The sequence below is a fragment of the Pimephales promelas genome, chromosome 1 (genome assembly GCF_988280905.1).
Source record: "Pimephales promelas chromosome 1, fPimPro1.hap1.1, whole genome shotgun sequence".
NCBI lineage: Eukaryota > Metazoa > Chordata > Actinopteri > Cypriniformes > Leuciscidae > Pimephales > Pimephales promelas.
This window is the reverse complement of record NC_142769.1, coordinates 29,338,681-29,356,738: the sequence shown is the minus strand read 5'-3', so window position 1 is coordinate 29,356,738 and position 18,058 is coordinate 29,338,681. Positions and strand designations below refer to the sequence as shown.

At 38.5% G+C, this 18,058-nt stretch overlaps 1 protein-coding gene across 4 annotated transcripts; it reads right to left on the bottom strand.

Moving 5' to 3' along the window:
• Positions 1 to 56: 56 nt before the first annotated feature.
• wdr97 (WD repeat domain 97) lies at positions 57 to 18,018 on the bottom strand. 4 transcript variants are annotated; one of them, XM_089129410.1, is made up of 22 exons: positions 17,454 to 18,018; positions 17,254 to 17,358; positions 15,372 to 15,701; positions 14,453 to 14,703; positions 13,313 to 13,431; positions 12,306 to 13,005; positions 11,175 to 11,323; positions 9,802 to 10,038; positions 8,468 to 8,558; positions 8,244 to 8,373; positions 7,236 to 7,297; positions 7,087 to 7,150; positions 6,868 to 7,023; positions 6,470 to 6,634; positions 5,792 to 5,962; positions 4,097 to 4,297; positions 3,823 to 4,008; positions 3,509 to 3,630; positions 2,986 to 3,154; positions 2,742 to 2,911; positions 1,418 to 1,479; positions 57 to 704 (listed from the first exon to the last, which is right to left on the bottom strand). In XM_089129410.1, the coding sequence occupies exons 2-22, from the start codon at positions 17,347 to 17,349 to the stop codon at positions 520 to 522; spliced, it is 3,816 nt and encodes a 1,271-aa protein (XP_088985536.1). In that variant the 5' UTR covers positions 17,350 to 17,358; positions 17,454 to 18,018; the 3' UTR covers positions 57 to 519. The 4 variants fall into 4 exon arrangements, with proteins under 4 accessions (XP_088985536.1, XP_088985538.1, XP_088985539.1 ...); XM_089129412.1 differs by having other exon boundaries at positions 3,823 to 3,897; XM_089129413.1 differs by lacking the exon at positions 3,823 to 4,008.
• Between the last annotated feature and the right edge of the window lie 40 nt (positions 18,019 to 18,058).

Here is an 18,058-nt window from a genome sequence, read left to right as displayed (position 1 = left end):
AGCATTCTCACCACATTGATAAAAGTACACCTGAACCCAAAAACTCTTAAGAGATTTTAACAAAAATCATAATAAAAAAATTGTCAAATAATATAGTTTATAAATGTTTTAATAATTTAAAATACCCCTAATCTCCCTGCCCCTCCATTTGTGCTTTTAAAATAATTACAGCCATTAAAATGTATCCTGTAGTCAATGAATGTCACAATATCTTATTTAGGATACTGGAACTCTGTTCTCACTTCTCAGTGTCTCGATTAACTGACTGCTTTTCAAAGCGCTAGCATTCACACTGTATCTTTCCACAATAAAACCAGTAGTTTTTTTTCAAACATTCAATAACTGCACGTTTTCAAGATGATAAAGGAATTGTTTCTATACATTGGAGAAACAAAGTTGACTAATACATTTATTATTGATTATTAATGATTTATTTCATGTCATTAATGCATCATAGAGAGAATCAGGTATAGTACTCTTTTAAAGCTTTCATGTTATGCGTTTTGTAATAATCAGCTCCTATCTATAATACTCTACATAGGAGCGTTCCAGGAAGAAGTATCTTTGTGGTGAGGGGCGTTTGAAGTTCTGAAAATCCAGAGAAAAGGGGAATGGAGATAACGTGACATACGCCATTGGTAGAGAGAGGAACCGGGTGAAACCCATCAATGCAGGTCGATATGGCAATGGTGGCAGCAGACGCCCTGTTGGTTTATAGCGAAGATGTTTAACAAAATCATTGATACAGTACAGTACACTAAATTACAGTAGCTCTTTGATAGCTTTGATACACTTTGATAGCTCTTAACTTTGATAGCTCTTAACTTAGCCCAGTTCATTCATTAGGATCCAACCAGAGAAGACACCACAGCAAGTAATTGGGAGCACTTTGACTCGGCACAGTAATATCATCACTCTAGGCAGGTAGAGGGGGAGATGACTTTAGTTTTCACGAGTGATGATATTACTGCGCCGAGTCGTTAATCGAGTTAATGTTTTATTTTGTGACACCATTCTTGGTCGAGTTAAACAACTCCTGTAACTGTATTTAAATAGGGAAAACGTGGAGGTGTTTGGTCGCTTCTCTGGTTGGATCCTAATGAATGAACTGGGCTAAGTTAAGAGCTATCAAAGTGTCTTGCGCGCCAAAACGATTGAGTGCACGCACTGAGACGACAGAGGTATGTATCAACTCGTCTTAGTTAAGGGAATAACAGTTTAATATGAAAAAAAAAACAGTGGAGTATCCCTTTAAGGTTTCCACTTGAACTGAATATTAAAAACTAACTGTTATACTAACTAATATTTTATTTATATTATACTAAGTAATATTTTATTGCCATAAACATAATGGATATAGAGTTATTATATATACAACAAATGAATTCTCAAAGTCGACTCTACAATATATACTAACCTTGAGGCTCCCGTATCCTAGACATACTGTATGTCTCTCCCAGGCGCTGAATAGGCTTCAGACTAATTAAAAAAAAAAAAAAAAGAAATCTCTGATTATTATAAACCCAATTTTTTTTTTTTTATCCAATCAACACTTCTTTTACAGAGCATTTCTGTATTTCAGTTGTTCAGTATTTTAATTGAGTATCTTTTTTTCCAGTTAAACTGGGACATTAAGCAAAATTCACGTTTGCATCATATTTTAAAGGTGTGTGTGTGTGTGTGTGTGTGTGTGTGTGTGTGTGTGTGTGTGTGTGTGTGTGTGTGTGTGTGTGTGTGTGTGTGTGTGTGTGTGTGTGTGTGTGTGTGTGTGAAAAACTCATTAATCTTGACTAATCTAGTCAATCATTAATCTTGAGTACCTATAGAGTAATATTGCATCCTTCATATCTCCAATAAGTTTTTAGATTTATTATATTTATAAAAGAAAGGTAGGCTGTACCGAGTCTTTCCGAAAAAAAAAACAAAAAACAAAAACAAACAAAAAAACGATATTGGCTATTTGAAAAGGAGCCATTCAATATGTCCCGCTTAGCCTCCTGTTTCAGTGGAAATTACGTCAACACATCATACAAAGTTGAACGTACCAAGGAACGTCAGTGGGCCTTTAATACACAGATCTAATATACACATGATTTCTTTTACAGCTGTTTACATTCACAGACATAAATGACTATGTTTATGTAAACTTTGTGTGTATTTCACAGTAAGCTCAATAAGACGTGAAAGAGAACTTAGTTTAGTGGCCACATGACATGTGACAGCCGCCACTTTCTATCCGTGAGCTTCAGATGTGTACGCTCAGCATATCAGAAGTTTAAAGTTTTAAAATACATGCAGATAATAAAATTTCATGATGACCAAGAACCAATCTGTCACCTAAGCGTAACCGCGATAGAGATGGTAATCAAAAATGAATATTTACAGATGTTTTGTTTTTTGTTGGTGGCACAAGCTGTAAAAGCTCGGCCCTCTTCTGGAGCAGCAGCTCTACACACATGAAAACATGTTTTTGCGACCTCCCAAAAAGGGGCATTTACAGCTGAAACTTTACCAATGCATTCTGGGGACACCTGACACTTATGTTACAGCTTGTAAAAAAGGCCATCATTTAATTAATTTGATTGTAAAGAGACTATAGAAAAGGTTTGGATTCAACTGTAAGATTCTTTAGATAAATTTGAGGTACATTTAACATTTTTAAATGTAGATAAGCTGACTAAAAAAAAATACATCAGACAAAACCAATTGATAGAGGATGTCCCTGTATCAGTATGACATACCTATCCAAGTCCGACGGTACAATAACAGCATCCTTCCTGCCCTCTGGTGGAGGTGGCAGTGGTCGGGGTTGTTTGCTTCTTTGCACAGAGCAGAAATAAACGAGCACCTCCACAGGAGTGCACATACTCTGTACTCCTTCACTCTGCAAGAACACAGACCTTTTGTGCACCTGTGAAGTACAACAGAAATGCACCTTTTGCTTTCCTCAAAAATATATCTACCAATTTGATATTTTATCAGTACCTTGTACTTTCTGGTCCAGGTAAGCAGCCAGTTGCTGGCCATATCTCGAAGAATGCAGTGCTGGTTAGGCTGATGCTTTGTCAGAGAGTTCCAGGACTCGAATTCTGGACATAACCACATTTCAGCCTCCTCCACACCCATTCTTTGTAAAATACACAGAACTAAAGCCCTGCCAGAGATATAATGAAAGAATGGTTAATTCCCAATATATATATATTTTTTTCATTTAGCATATTTTACATTCATACAGGAGATTTCCAATGGCAATCGGGTGTCACTTTTTTTGTTTTTTTAGAAAGTAGTGGAAACCACTTTGGGTGACTTAAGTTTTAGGTCACCCAAAAACCCAAACATGAAACTCCTGCTCAATAATTGGATGTTCTGCATCCCTTTCACAAGCAATTTCATAAAGTATTAAAGTGGGCCATGAAAAAAAGTGCAATGGAACATTGAAAAAATATGCAATGGAATATAAAACTGTATTGTATTTTGTATTGTGCTAAAAACATGCATAATTCCTTACTTAAGATCAACTTGTTTATCTGCCAACATGGCGAGTAGCTCCACAATGGTGTTAAAACTGTCAGGACTCAGATACACCATCAAATTCAGTAGCTCACCGACAAAATGCTGTTCCTCCCTTGACTGCAAAACACATTCACATATTAATTTCACATATTACTCATACTGAATACTTATCTGTAGTGTTTATGAAGAATTCATTAATTCTGTATTTGTACATTAAAAAAATAAAATGATCCTTTAGAAGTTGTTAACAAAATGTATTTCAGTAATCTGTATGTAGCCTATTTAATCTACGATCACAATTTGATTCACCATGTTTTTGCGAATGCAATTTTCCAGGCAAACCAGCAGTCTTTTGCTGAGAGATATTTTGTCCAACACCTCCTGCTGAATTAACATAAGTAATGCATTCACAATGCTATTCTTCTGAGCCATGCTGCAAGACATCATGAAGTCCAAAAGAAGCATGCAGAATTCATTGGGGCCTAAAGAAATACACTGCAAACAAATGCACAAATGAATGTCGAATGATGCAGAAATGAACTAGAACAAGGAGACTGATATAATTGTATGTTTGATATCTTACACTCAAATCAGGGAACATCTTTTGAAACCACTTCTCATCCACAAACTGCAGGAGGAACTCTGGCAGATAAGATGATGAGGGCGGAGGAGGCAAGGATGTGGGTTGTTTAGGTGGAGTGGGTGGGGCAAGGGGCGGTGAAGGTGGTGCAGACTTGGAGGGTGGAGTCAGAGGACACTTAATTGGTGGAATGGTCTTTGGTGGCTGTGAAGAGTGAGCAAATTCAATTAAAAAGAGCAAACAATTAAGTGGTTATATGACATCATCCCTTACCTTTCTTAAAGCTAGGGTATACGATTTCAAAGATTGTTCATTATTAATATCCTCGTTTAGATGCTGTTTATAATCCTAACAATATAAATAGAAAAAAGAACGAAAAAAATCCATTCACTCTATTGGCTGTAAAGCCACATAAAAGTTGACCAATGGAAGCTTTGCGAGCGCAAAGCTACATTGGTCAACTGCTCTCATCCAGTCACCAGCTACACTTGAAACTCCGCCTGGAGCTCGCGTCTCCACCCCGACCGCGCCCAACCACGCCCCCCTTCTGCGTCATGAGAATCGCGCACGTTAGCAGGTGACCGCACATGGTAGCTAGCTAGACAGCAATGGATAACAACGAAAAATACATCAGCAAGCGTCCCCTGCTTGCCCCTACAAGAAAGTTAGGACGGAAGAGAAAGTCGTTTGAGGAAAATGCAGAGACGAAAAGAAAATGTGAAGAACGCCGAAAGTTGAGTAGGATAAATATAGGGTTCACCATTGACCGATGGAGGAAACTTCAGCGAGATCTGGGACTGAAGACCGACGCTGACACGGCTGACTTTTTGTTGAGCAGGTAAACATTTATTTGTACTCTTATATGGTGTGACGTGTTACATAAATAGCTTTTAATCAGTCTGAAAACTTGCTAATGCTGCCGGTCGGCATTGGAATGTTAGCTGTTTAGCATCACCTGTATCACGGTTCAAAGTAAATATATTTCTTGAAGTGCTTGAATATATTGCAGTATGCCTAGCGGGTTTCTGTTCGAGCCGATCGGAATTTCAAAAAGATGCGCTGTATGCTGCTATAACAATTACTCAAAACCTTAGCAATACTATTGATATCAGACTTATGGTGGTGGGTAGTGTAGAACATTTAATGTGTTGCTAATCTTGCGTTGGCGTGATCTCAAACGTGTCATTCCGATGATGACAACTTGATTGAGTGACGTTGTTCAATTCGTTTCCCTGTGGGAGGGATCAGGTAGCAGAGGGGAGGGGGGTGTGTGGAGAGGCGGGATGAGTTTTTCAAAACTTCCCTCCCGTTTCAGGCTCTCTCGACCGATTTTCAACATCGTATACTACAGCTTTAAATTTTGATTTAAATTGGAATCACAAATGGAAGTTTCAAATGAGGGCGAAAAATGTTTTTAAATTTCATTCATATTTAAGCTGGTCGCAGAAAGCTGCTTGGTTTGAAAGTTACTTCTATGCAAGTTTTTCTCTATACAAAGTTTTCTGTGCGAGTTTTGCTTCAATAGCAATGCTAATGACAATGGACAATGTCTCTTTGCGGATGTAACCGCATTTTTATGCAAAGCAGTCAGCAGCAGTAAACACTACACACAGTCAATCACTATACAAGTTTTGTTATTTTACTCAAGAATGCATGTGACTAGAATGAATATAAAAAAACACACAAAAACATCCTAACTGGGTATATGAGTTTCTCTGTTGCTGTTGTGGGTGAAAGAGGACTCTTCTGTGTAGATGAAGTCTCTGTGATGGGCAAGGGTGGTACAGGGCTGAGTGAAGGTGGTGCAGACTCAGAGGGTGGAGTCGGAGGGAGTGTAGGACACTGTATTGGTGGAAGGGGCTTTGGTGGCTGTGAAGAGTGAGTATGTGAGAGTAAATTTTCAAAAAATAGCAAACGATTAAGTGGTTATGTGACATCCCAGATAGCAAACTGACATTGAATCAACGTGGAAATATGACATCGAAACAACGTTGATCTGACATTGTTTTGCTCATCGAAGTCGTTGAACCAACGTCAGACGCGTCATTCTTTCAAAACTAACGGAAAATCAACTTGAAATCAACGCATTGTTTCAACGTTATGAAAGCAAACCAATTTTCGATTTCATTTAGCTTTGAAGAATGCCGCGTCTGACGTTGGTTCAACGTTAATTCGATGAGCAAATCAACGTTGTTTCAATGTCATGAGAGACGTCGTTTCCACGTTGATTCAATGTCAGTTTGCTGTCTGGGATCATTTGTCACCTCAAGTCAACTCAACACACAATCACTATATGAGTTTTGTTATTTTACACAAGGACGCATGTGACTAGAATGAATAATAATAATAATAAAAAAAAGACAAAAACATCCTAACAGTGTATATTTTTTCTCTGAGTTTCTCTGCTGTTGATCTGGGTGGAAGAGGGCTCTTCTTTGTAGATGGAGTCTCTGTGATGGGTGTAAGATGTATGTCGGCATTTCCCCTCCCCTTCTTTTCCTCCTCTTCAGTACACAAGAGTTGCACTTCATCAAGTTCAATCTGCTCATGGCAAGCAAAAAACAACAATAAAAAACTATTATTGCACTGTTATTCAATGTGCATTCACACAAAACCAGAATTTTAAGTTGTTCAAAACCTAATAAAAACATACTTAAGGTTAATAAAAAATCATTTAGAACATTTATTTCCTTTTTCTATGGAAGTGGTTTTTGAATATTTTTTGTGGGAAAATATTGACTGAAAAGACAGTAAAGGTAAATTTATGAACATACTCTTATTTGGAGGGGTTGCCTGTAAATTAGACGCAGGTAATTATTGAAAGCCTCTTGTTTGGTTTGCATGGTGGCTGCTTTTCTCCTTCTGCACTCAACCTCTCCTTTTAGTAGGGATTCCAGATCTTTATGTCTTGCCACGAGAGCCCCAAAGTCCTTTAAGGCAAACATATGGATGAGCTCTGACACAACATATTCTTACATATATTTGGTACTTACTGAATGTTTTATCCTGTCGAGCCTTTCAGAACCATTCTTTTTAGCAACATGGCAACTCTCTGTCCTAGAGATAGGCGTTAAAAGCAAAGAGTGAGCTTACTGATATGTACAGTATTTATGCATGGGTTTTTATTTGAGTAGAAAGTTACCTGATGTTGTGGTTCATGATTGGCATCCAGGATTTTGGTAATTGAGAGTCTGGATCACATTTCTCAGTGGGTGATAAAGTGAATACATTCAAAATGAATGGTTAATTTTGTTTGAACAGACTATGCCTCCTCTGTTCTAGATTACACCTTACTCAATCTTTTCACTCAACCATTATTTTGTACAGTTTTTAACATCAGTGTCTGGCTTAAAGGGTTAATTCACCCAAAAATTCTGTCAGTAATTCCTCACCCTCGTGTTTTTCCAACCCCGTAAGACTTTTGTTCATCTTCGGAAACACAAATTAAGATATATTTGATGAAATGTGAGAGCTGTCTCACTCCTTCACAGGCTGCTAGTTAATTGCTTCTGCAGAAAACTTAAGACCTCAACTAAAGACATTGTTAAAATAGTCCAAGTGACTGCAGTGGCTCAAGCGACGAGAATACTTTTTGTGCGCAAAAAAATAACTAAAATAACTTTATTCAGCTATTAATTTTATTCCATGTGGGCTTCTGACATGAGTTCACAAGAGCGCCACGACGCATGAGCGAGAACTGAGAAGATAACGTCAAACTCATGATCATTCGATAGGAAAGTGTGAAAGGTAAGCCATTCATTTTGTGGCATTGGTAAGGCACTTTTACGTTTTCTCATTGGTTTCAGGCATCCAGGAAATACACACTTTAGAACCATTTTAAAAGCTACATCGAGACCCATCTGCATCATCCTCTCAGTTCTCACGCATACATCGTGGCGCTCTCGTAAACTCACATCTGAGGCCCACACGGAAGAAAATTAATAGTTGAATAAAGTCGTTATTTTTGTTTGTTTTTCCACACCAAAAGTATTCTAGTTGCTTGATAAACTTAAGGTTAAGCCACTCATTTCTGGGTGAACTAACCCTTTAATCTTGTCCCAGACTAAAATACATGTTTGACCCAAGAGTCTGGCAATCCTTCAAGAATGTTTTAACAAAAAATTATGCTGTTTGACAGCTTAAGCTGTACTTGTGTCCTGCAGTCAGGAGGAAGTAGCTGTGTGAGTCGGATTCTGTAGAGGTCTCCTGTGATGCCTAATAGCAGGTCTCCACCCTCACAGTACGCCAAACACTCTGGATTTGCGCTCAGGTCAAGAATTCTGAAATACACACCACAAAAGTCAAGGTCAAATCAAAGTTTGAATTCTTACATAACACATACAACTAACAACAAAACGTAGCATCTGTCCTGACCTTAGAAGGCGATTTTCCATATCCCAGATTCGTACAGTCCCATCCTGACTGCTTGAAGCAAACACGCTGAGCTGATAACATGCACACAGCCCTGGAGACACATAATCAGACTGTATACTATATGTGAAAAAATCAAGCTCCTCTGGCTCCTCCCAGTGGTCCTATTGCCATTTGCATAAATACACCGCTCCCGGTCAGAAACAACTAATCAGAGCCAGGAGGAGTGTCTTAGCAGTGTCAATCACGCTCATGTACGCGCTGATCACAAGAGAGCGCTCTTGCACAGCGCGACGTTATTCAAACCAAACTGAAGATTGCCGGTGTGCTGCAGCTGTGCTAATGACAGAGAAACAACCTAAACTAACAATTTCTCGAGTGGCACCTACTCATAAAGCAAAGACAGGTAAAAGGAAAAAAAAAATGACGATAAACAAGCGAAAAAGAAAGTAGGTCCATTGAAAGTCCAAGAAAGTCCATTGACTCGGTGTCAAAACTCTAGCCACGTTACATGTAGATAAAATGTCTCGCACTGTAATAAGCAACAATGGAAACCTGTTAATTCACTGGCTTGTCATGTTGCTGAAATAATATTGTGGCGATATAATATATTGAGGCCGAGGGACAGGGACATGAAAGCAGCGGAGCATCTCTCACGGAGGCTTCCACTTTAATTTCGTATTTGTTCATTCATAATTAAACTTGTTGAATGTTCGCAGGTTCCCACCTCCTTTTTCCCAAAACATCTGAACCCAAAATGTACTAGTAAACCTAATCTAGACCTACATATCGCTAGAATAATTACTTGAATTATAATAGGCTACATAAATTACATTATCGTTATGTTATCTTACTAGCTATTTATAACTTTAAATGCAAGTGCGTTTAAGTGCAATATTATGAATTTAAATTACATGTATTGCAAAATATGTAATGATTTGAGAAGCAACTTTGTAGTTAAAGTATGGGCAAGCCTTAGTCAATGTAAAACATATTGTTGATGTTTCGTCCCTACTAGTGAATGCGCCATAACTGCTTATCCGTCGTTATGGGTGTCCCTGCTTACTAGCCTGCGCATTCACGGCAGGCTCCGCTGTTGGGGAGGAGCAGTGGAGGGAGGGCTGTAGCGCAGCAGACAGCAAGGGGGTAGGACCTGTAAGTTGTGCTTGTTCAAATTTTCAGGCTAAGTCAACGTTTTCTCAAAAGTTGTCTACTGGGAGGCCTTTTGATCGAAAAGGTAGAGAATCACTACTGGTCACTACATGGTCTAAATGTGATCTGAGGGTTGATCTAATTCACTTGAAGTACGGTAAAAAAAAGTTTTTGCAGTCTCTAACCTGTGATTTTGTTGTGATGCTCTTCATTTGGTTGCTGGTCAGATCGGCTTTGGCTCTTTAAACTGTACTGCACCAGGCTATAGGAGTCATTCTCTGGATCTTGTAAAGCGAGGGTGAGTTGAGTTCCCATCAGTGCCATCGAAATAGGAGGCAGATCACACAACATGCTGAAATGGAGACTCAAACACTGCTGAGCACATGGGAACACACGCCAGACCAGCAGAGCTTTATCTTCGCCTACAATATTAAGCCATCAAGATTATCATCAGTCAATCAGTGAATGCTAACAATTAGTGTGGTGATGTAGTTAGGGTTGCCAACTTCAGAAAAGGAAATGATTTCATGTTTTCTTGCGTGGCTGGATGTTGGACTCATGTCATGAACAATAATCACGTTGTTTGGATTCACCAAATCTGATTTGCCGAAATCAAAACCTGGACAGTGAAAGGGATTTGCTGTAAGCACAAGTCCAGATTGATCCGGGAGCGACCACGGCTTTCAAATCAAACGTCTCTGGTTACTCGTGTAAGCGTAGTTCCCTTAGAGGAGGGAACGAGACATTACGTATGGAAAATCTATTTTCCTCAAAATGCTGATGCCTGATTTGAACTCTTTTGCTTGCAAATAGCCAATGACATACTCGCCCTCACCTGATTGGCTGACAATCCTCAATATAGGTGATGCAGGGCACCAAAAACCTCCAAAAATCTTTCGACTGAACGAGAGCAATGATAGTGAAGGATTTTCACAAAGAAGTTTATGTCTCATTCCCTCCTCTCAGGGAACTATGGTTACGCAAGTAACCTGAAAGGTTCCCTTATCGAGTTGGTCCCTCGACTTTACAAATGGGAAACATATAAAACCCCCGCCGTGTGGAAAAACTGACCGGTCCAACTGACCGGTCAAGAGCGAGAGAACCCTTGCACATGCACAGTAAAAGTATAACCTGTGGGAAAATGGTGTTTTAAACCTTATTTTAGGGCAAAGTCATCAAACTTTTTCAGCGATTTTTATTATATTTTACTGCTGTTTCTATACATGCAGTTTTTATGTCCCGGTGACCAGTGCAGTTCTGACTCTCTGCCCATTCATTTAGATAGAGCCTGGTCTTGTTAAGTCCGAAATAGCTGCCCGGAGACATTGCCAAGATGGCGGCCGAGTGGCATGACTTGCCTGAAAGGACTTTGTTAATTCTCAATTTAGAGTATGATCTGATGTTCATGAGGGTGGGCTGTGATTGGATAATGACCGGTGTTGTGATCATTCTCAAGTGTGTTGTATCAGTCAGTGGTTAGATCAGTAGTAGATAATAAATTAATAAGTAGTAGATAATAAATTAGTAATGTAGTAGAGTGTGTGAAGTATGTGTGCACCTGCAGTCAGCAGGTAGCCACTGTTGGGGTGTGCCTGCATGCTGATGATGTTTTGGTTGTTGTGAGCAGAAGTCCTGAACTGGACTTTGCCTGATAGCATGTTGAGCACAGAGACACATCCACCACAATGGCCCAGTATAACAAGAAACCTATGAGACACAAACATAAAAAACCTAAGTAAGAGACATGCTGCGTCCCAATTCGCATACTATCCCTCCTAAATAGTTTTCAAAAATAGGATCAGTACGTCCTAAATCGTAGTATGTTTAAATGAGTGTTCAAAAGAGATGGACTACTATTTTCGTTCAGAATCCTAAGTGCAGATCGATGCACACTCTGACGGCTAATATCGTTGGACGAGGTTACGATTAGACCAACAAACACAAGTGAAAAGTGTTAAAAAAAAACTACAGACATTGAGGACGCATGAGTCCGGCGGTTATGTAGAGAGGTTTAGATAAAGGGGCATTGTCAACATTATATTGCATCCGCAGCAGCATTGTGAACTTTTATAAAGGTATGTTTATCCATTAACTATTAAATGCATCATAACAACAAAAATAACGTAAAAAATAATGAAAATCATCATAATAACAAAAATTAACGAGGCAGTAACTAACTCGAAGTGACTACGAAAGAAACGTTATGTCTCTCTGCCACTTCACTGTACCGCTGGAGCAGCCTGAGTTCAGTCTCGGCACCTCAGCAAGTAACATATCTGCATTTTGCCAGCATACTTCCTTAAATACCCACAAGGTGGGGCAGAGTCACGCTATGCAAAATCTGCAGACCCATGGCATGCCTTTGCCATTGGCTCATTTTGAAAAAATTCAAAGTTTTTTCTAAGCAAAACCCCATTTCAACATCATTTGCCGTAACATCATAAGTAATTGGTACACCCCATTTACGTATGATGTAGTAGGGGTGTAGCAGGCTTTCTGCTACACCCCTAAATGTGAGATCATCAATTTAATTTATTGATGATTTTTTAAAACCATTTATGGAAGTTCATTAGTATATAGTACAAGGGATCAAGCTTAACAGTCCCACTTTACCCATATTCAACTTATTGCTGATATCAGCCTGAAACAACAAATACATGCAGCACACAAACATACACTAAATACGAACCTGTTTTTTGCATCATGTAGAAGTTTATTCTTTTGTGGCTTCTGTACTCTCTGCCTCTGTAAGGATCTCCATTCCTCCTGTCCACTTTGTGCATCTGTAACGTCACTGTATAACACCATGCAGCACACCGTGCCTATGATTGCCTCCACCTGCCCACCTGACCAATCCCAATGCTCTATCCCATGCCACTCATCCAGTATTGTTACTGGACTGGTCAAAGTACTAGCAATAGATACCACCCCATCCTCAGTCAGGACCAATAGGCGCTCCTTAGGCACACAGTAATCAGCACACCTTACTCTTCCATTGGCTTGGAACCTAGTGAGCACTGCACCGGTCTCTGCCGCAACAACTGTGACATCACTGTTTCCATGGATACAAACTACACATGCTTGGATGGAAGGGGGGCTAGGTGGGGTCAAGATTTGGCGGATAGGACCCCCCAGGAATCGATCCAGTCTGCAGTGTAGATTGTAGAGGCAGTTGAAGGTCCAGAAGTCCACACTGTTGGTGGAGTATGAGAAGAAGGTGCCAGCACTGTCTGGGCCTCCCATGAGAAGAGGAGGTGAGGACCCATTAGGAATTGATACAGTCTGGACCTGGTCTCCAACTTCAGGCCTCCAGCATCTCAAAGTGCCATCAAGAGAAGATGAAAACAACAGGCCAGAGACAGGACACAGAACTAGGGAAGTGACTAGAGCTGGAGAAATGACACAAAGCACCTACTCATGAAGGAAGTACAGTATATTCTCAATAAGACTTCATCCAAAATGGTCAGTGAACTGACAAAGGTCTAAAATGATGCTCAACAGATCAGATAAATAAGAATGAACATTCTTTTAACGTTAATGGAAAAATGTTTGTTCATAACTTTGCCAGAACATTCTGAACATGTTCAGAGAATGTTTTCTCTTAGCTGGGTTGACATTAAATGCAATTTCAACAATGCAATTCCAAATATCACTCATATTTCTTTCTTAACAGGGATGTTTACTGATTTTTCTGACCTGTATGTCCAACAAAAACCATCTGAAGCTCCCAGTCTAGTCCCCACACTCGGATTGTCATATCTGATGCAGTAACTACAATTTCCCTGAGGGGACAGTAGACCATCCCTGTGATTTCCCTGAAAAAAAGGAGAATGATTTAATAGGACTAGAGTTACGTTTTTACATAGACATCAGTTTCATTTAACCCATTTTATCACAAATGTTTCCCAGCTAAGTGAATGCATGTACAGTATTTTACTCATTGGACAGTCCAATGAAAACAAACTGCAATACATGCGCATTTTATTTCTGTACAAATGAGTTGCAAAAACATAACCTAGCTCTGCCCTCCTACATACTTCCGCTCAATTTACATTTTCCCTCAGTACTATGTCTGGCTGTGTGGTGTATTCTTTAGTTCTCCTGGGTCAGTTTTTTACCAGTCCAATCAGCGAACAAAGGGAGTGGCTTAACAGAGTACCCGCCAACAAGGAAGTTAACGCTTGTCAATGAAGCGAGGCCAGACTCTCTGTACAAATTAAATGTATGAGAGTCTGGTGGGACAAAGCTAGTAAAAACATGGCCAGAACAAGTAAATCAATCAAACTCTGGTCATTATTGTTTGCAATACAGCAACAACTCTTCAAACTAACCCTTCAAACAAAATGACTTTAATGTTTTATTTTTATTTTATTTAAGACGTTACTAGTGGGATTATTAATGTTTCCACAGAAAAGGTGAGAGAAAAGTTTTTCCTTTTTATATTTTAAAAAGGAGGGGATTTTATATATTCCATAGCGTGAATTGAAATCAATCAGATTTTAAAGGGATAGTTCACCCAAAAATTAAAATTCTGTCATCCTTTACTCACCCTCAAGTTGTTCCAAACATGTATGAGTTTCTTTCTTCTATTGAACACAAAGGAAGATAAAGAATGTTGGTAAGCACAGTTGACGGTAGCTATCGACTTCCATATTTCGTTATTTTCGTACCATGGAAGTCAATGACTACCGTCAACTGTTTGGTTAAATTAATTACATTCAACATTCATAATATCATCTTTTGTGCTTAGCAGAAGAAATAAATTCATACAGGTTGGTGAAATGTCCCTCTAATAGCTGTGAATGACTGAATTATTACAAAATATTCAAAACAAACCTTAAATGGAGGTTCTTCTTGTGCTCCATAATGCATCCCTTTGTAAGGTCCAGCACAACTACAGCTCGTCCATATGCTGCCAGTGCTCTGCGGTCCTGCTGAGTCCTGCTAGGCACCAGTGCTAGATGTGTGAAAACAATGTGTCTCCCCAAACCCTCCACCACCCGTTTGCGACATATCAAGTGTGTAAGGCACCACACACATACATTTCCCATTCCGGCTGTGACAAGCTCATTAGAGTGCTCCAAAATCTGTAACAGACACATGTCTCATTAATTCACATTCAGTACAAGTTCCACATTCTAAAACAAGGTCCTGATGTCTACACCAGTGGTTCTCAATCTTTTTTGACTTTTTCCAATTGCCCCCCATTGTCAACAACAACTTTCAACCACCCCAGGGGGGAGCCTTTTTAATTTACAATTTAAATAATATTTTAAATTAAATAATTATAAAATAATCAAATTGTAGAATTTCTGAAGATTGGGGATGAATTTCTTTTTTTTTTTGGAATAAAAAAATCAAATGTTAAAAGTTTTTTTTTTAGTTATTTTAAAGCTTGTTTTTCATAATTTAAAGTCATCATGAAAGTTGTATTATTGCGGAAGTTGTGATCCTTATTCTGATATTACTTCTAAGAAGAAAACAATTAGAGTGGGACTTTATTTATTTATGTCATCTGGAATTGATTGGGTGTTTTTTATTAAAAATTAGGAGGACAAATGAGTTTTTTAAAAAATTATGTGCATAGATAAATCATTTATAATAAATACTTTAATTTTATTAAATCATATTGAAGCCCCCTAGTGGGCCCCGTCTTCCTGGTTGAGAACCACTTGTCTACAACATCAACATTTTATTCCATTAAGAAAAGTTATTCCAGGTTTAATTGTATCAACCGTGATCTTTAAAGCCACACCTTGCACACTCTCACATCCATGGGTTCCACAGCATGAACCAGAGGATTCAGTTCTGCATCTAGTACAGTGAGAATGGTCCCAGGTCCCCAGCCAACCAGTCTGCCTGCCAGATGTGTGGAGGTGAGTCCAGCATAGTGGATGGTGTGGGATCGGCATAAAGATGGATCTCTAAGCTGGCCATCGGGATAATAGAACTGCACATTACCACTACTGTGGAGACTAGTGAAGCCTCCGGCACCCTGACCACAGGTCATGTGACAAATGGGGTCTTTACAGGAAAGGTGGAGGACATGACGAAGGCCGTGGGTGAGAACATTCCCATGATTCATCTGAACAGAGGCAGGATAAAGAATGGTTAACCCTCTGGTCTTCAAAAATGACAGAATTGTTTTTTATTTTGCTTCATCGGAGGGGGGGTGAAACTTGGTGACTTTTGTTGTCTTATTTATGTGAACACACAAAACAATCAAGGAGATGATTCTGATATGTTAAAAAAAAAATAGCTTCACTGAGCTTCCTTCCACAATTGTTCATGCACTTGAACATGTTTGTTCCCTGCGGACTGGAATCTCACTTAAGATGGCTAAATACCCTGTGAAGTCCACTTATGGTCGAATGGAATGCACCTTGCAACATCCTGGTTGAGTATGGACCAATTCATCATAATGATGTCCTAATTATTGCCCGTTCGTGTCACACCATATTAAACCCATTTTACGGAAAAGGGTATTTGGCCAGAACTTGCTTTAAAATCATACACAGACATCAACATTTTCTGTGTTTATTCAAATAGCCCAATTCTGTTACTTAAACTTTAAATCTATCAATTTTGCTGATATATATTGTCATATTTGTAAGGTCACACTTATCCCGGACAGTCACACTACATGACAATTTTGATGTTTAGATAAAAATTTGAAGTAGAGGTCTTTATACACCAACTACAGATGGTATGCTGGAATAATATTGTCAGAGGAACAACATGAAGATATATATTTTTAACAAATACCCATTTTTATTAGGTTATGACATCATGGATGGGTATAATTGCATGTCATGTCTCCCACCCATAAACACAAAATCATTCATGTTTCAGAATCACTCTGGGCGATTCATGATCACGGTCAGAGAGTGGCAACCTCTTGAACCACCACCATGTTCGCGGCTTCACGCTGGAAAACTTCTGCAGTCCCTAATTGGCCAAAATGCTCTGTTCGACTTTTCTGAGATCATCTACTATTCCCTTTGGATGACCTGGGAGCTACTTTCTGTAAGATCTGAATTTTTGAGTTTGAATTTTTGAGATTGAATTTAAAAAAAAAAAAAAAATGAATTTGAAGTTCCTAATTTCTTCATCTTGAAAACTTGAATCTGTATTTTTTTAACTGAATATTTGCAGTATAAGAATTCAGAACTAAAAAAAACTAGCTGTATGAAAATGCATGTCTGTAAAATTCAGCCATAAAAACATTTGTTAAATTTCTTAATGTTCAATATTCGTTTGAAAAAAAAAAAATCGAATTCAGAACTATTTAAACTACTAGCCTACCTAAAATTCTTTTTTTTTTTTAGATTACACTTGCAAATAATTCAAATTTAAAAAATTCAAATTCAAACCATTTTGTCATATTATTAGCTATATACTGAAAGCTAAGTATCCCATTTACGAAGAAACAGAGGGTTAATGGAGAGGAGCAAATGCAAGACGATGGAGTAGTTCCAACTAAGGAGAAAGTGGGAATGAAAAGTGTGGCCAGTGATTTTTTCATGCATTAATGTACTTATGAATAAATAGGGAAATATGATAGCTTAGAAATATTACTGTAGGTCACGTGACAATCAAGTGATTTAAGGTAAAGCAAACTCAAGCCATTCCCTTACTTTATCCACGCTCTCCTTCCACATTTGAGAGCTGTCTTCTTCATTAACTCTTCCAGGACTTTTTAGACAATCCACCGCCGAGTTCATCTTCACCATTTCAATTCACTGGAATGATTCAAAAACACGTGGGTAACGTTACCTAGGATTAATTTTTCTCGGAGTTGTTTAAAATAATTCGACATTTTATATAGCCTACTTACGTTAGTCAAATCACAACAAGCTTTTTTTGTCCATAACAGTTTTATCTTTTGTAACTTGTGGTATTTTGTTATTAAAAATATTTTACTAAACTTGCTGTTGAAGGAGCCAAGTTATTGCACTCGGTCGCCGACTCGCCGTCTGAATACTAAATAGAGCCGTTGGGCAACAGTAACCATGGAGAAAACGACAGACAGACAACAACTTGAACAAGAGACAATACAGGTGACGTTTTTCATTCCCTTTTATCAAAATAAACCTTTACACAGCAAAAATACAGGTTAAATTATGAGACAATCAAATTGATTTTTTGGAAAAAATCTTAAATAATTATAAGTAATCTGTATTCATATGTATTAATCATGTTGATAACAACTACTTGTAAATAAAAACATATTGCATATTAATCATGTACATTTTCCTGCACCTTTCATAGACATCCAAATGAGGTCCAAAAAAATTACCCAGTTCAAAGGTCAAATGTTGAACATCAATATAACGTCCAAGTCCAAATAATGGACCTAGTTTGGACGTCGAATAGATGTCCAGAATTGGTCATGGACCGGCGGACCCAATATAGACATGATCTGCACGTCTATCCGACGAC

What these genes read in the sequence shown, in the direction of transcription:
- wdr97 (XM_089129410.1), bottom strand. Translation starts at nt 17,349, where the DNA reads ATGGTGAAGATGAACTCGGCGGTGGATTGTCTAAAAAGTCCTGGAAGA. An exon ending in CTCCTGACTGCAGGACACAA is followed by an intron (nt 7,298 to 8,243) that starts GTACAGCTTAAG and finishes TCACCCACTGAG; the next exon opens with AAATGTGATCCAGACTCTCA. An exon ending in CAGAGAAACTCATATACCCA is followed by an intron (nt 4,298 to 5,791) that starts GTTAGGATGTTT and finishes CACTCTTCACAG; the next exon opens with CCACCAAAGACCATTCCACC.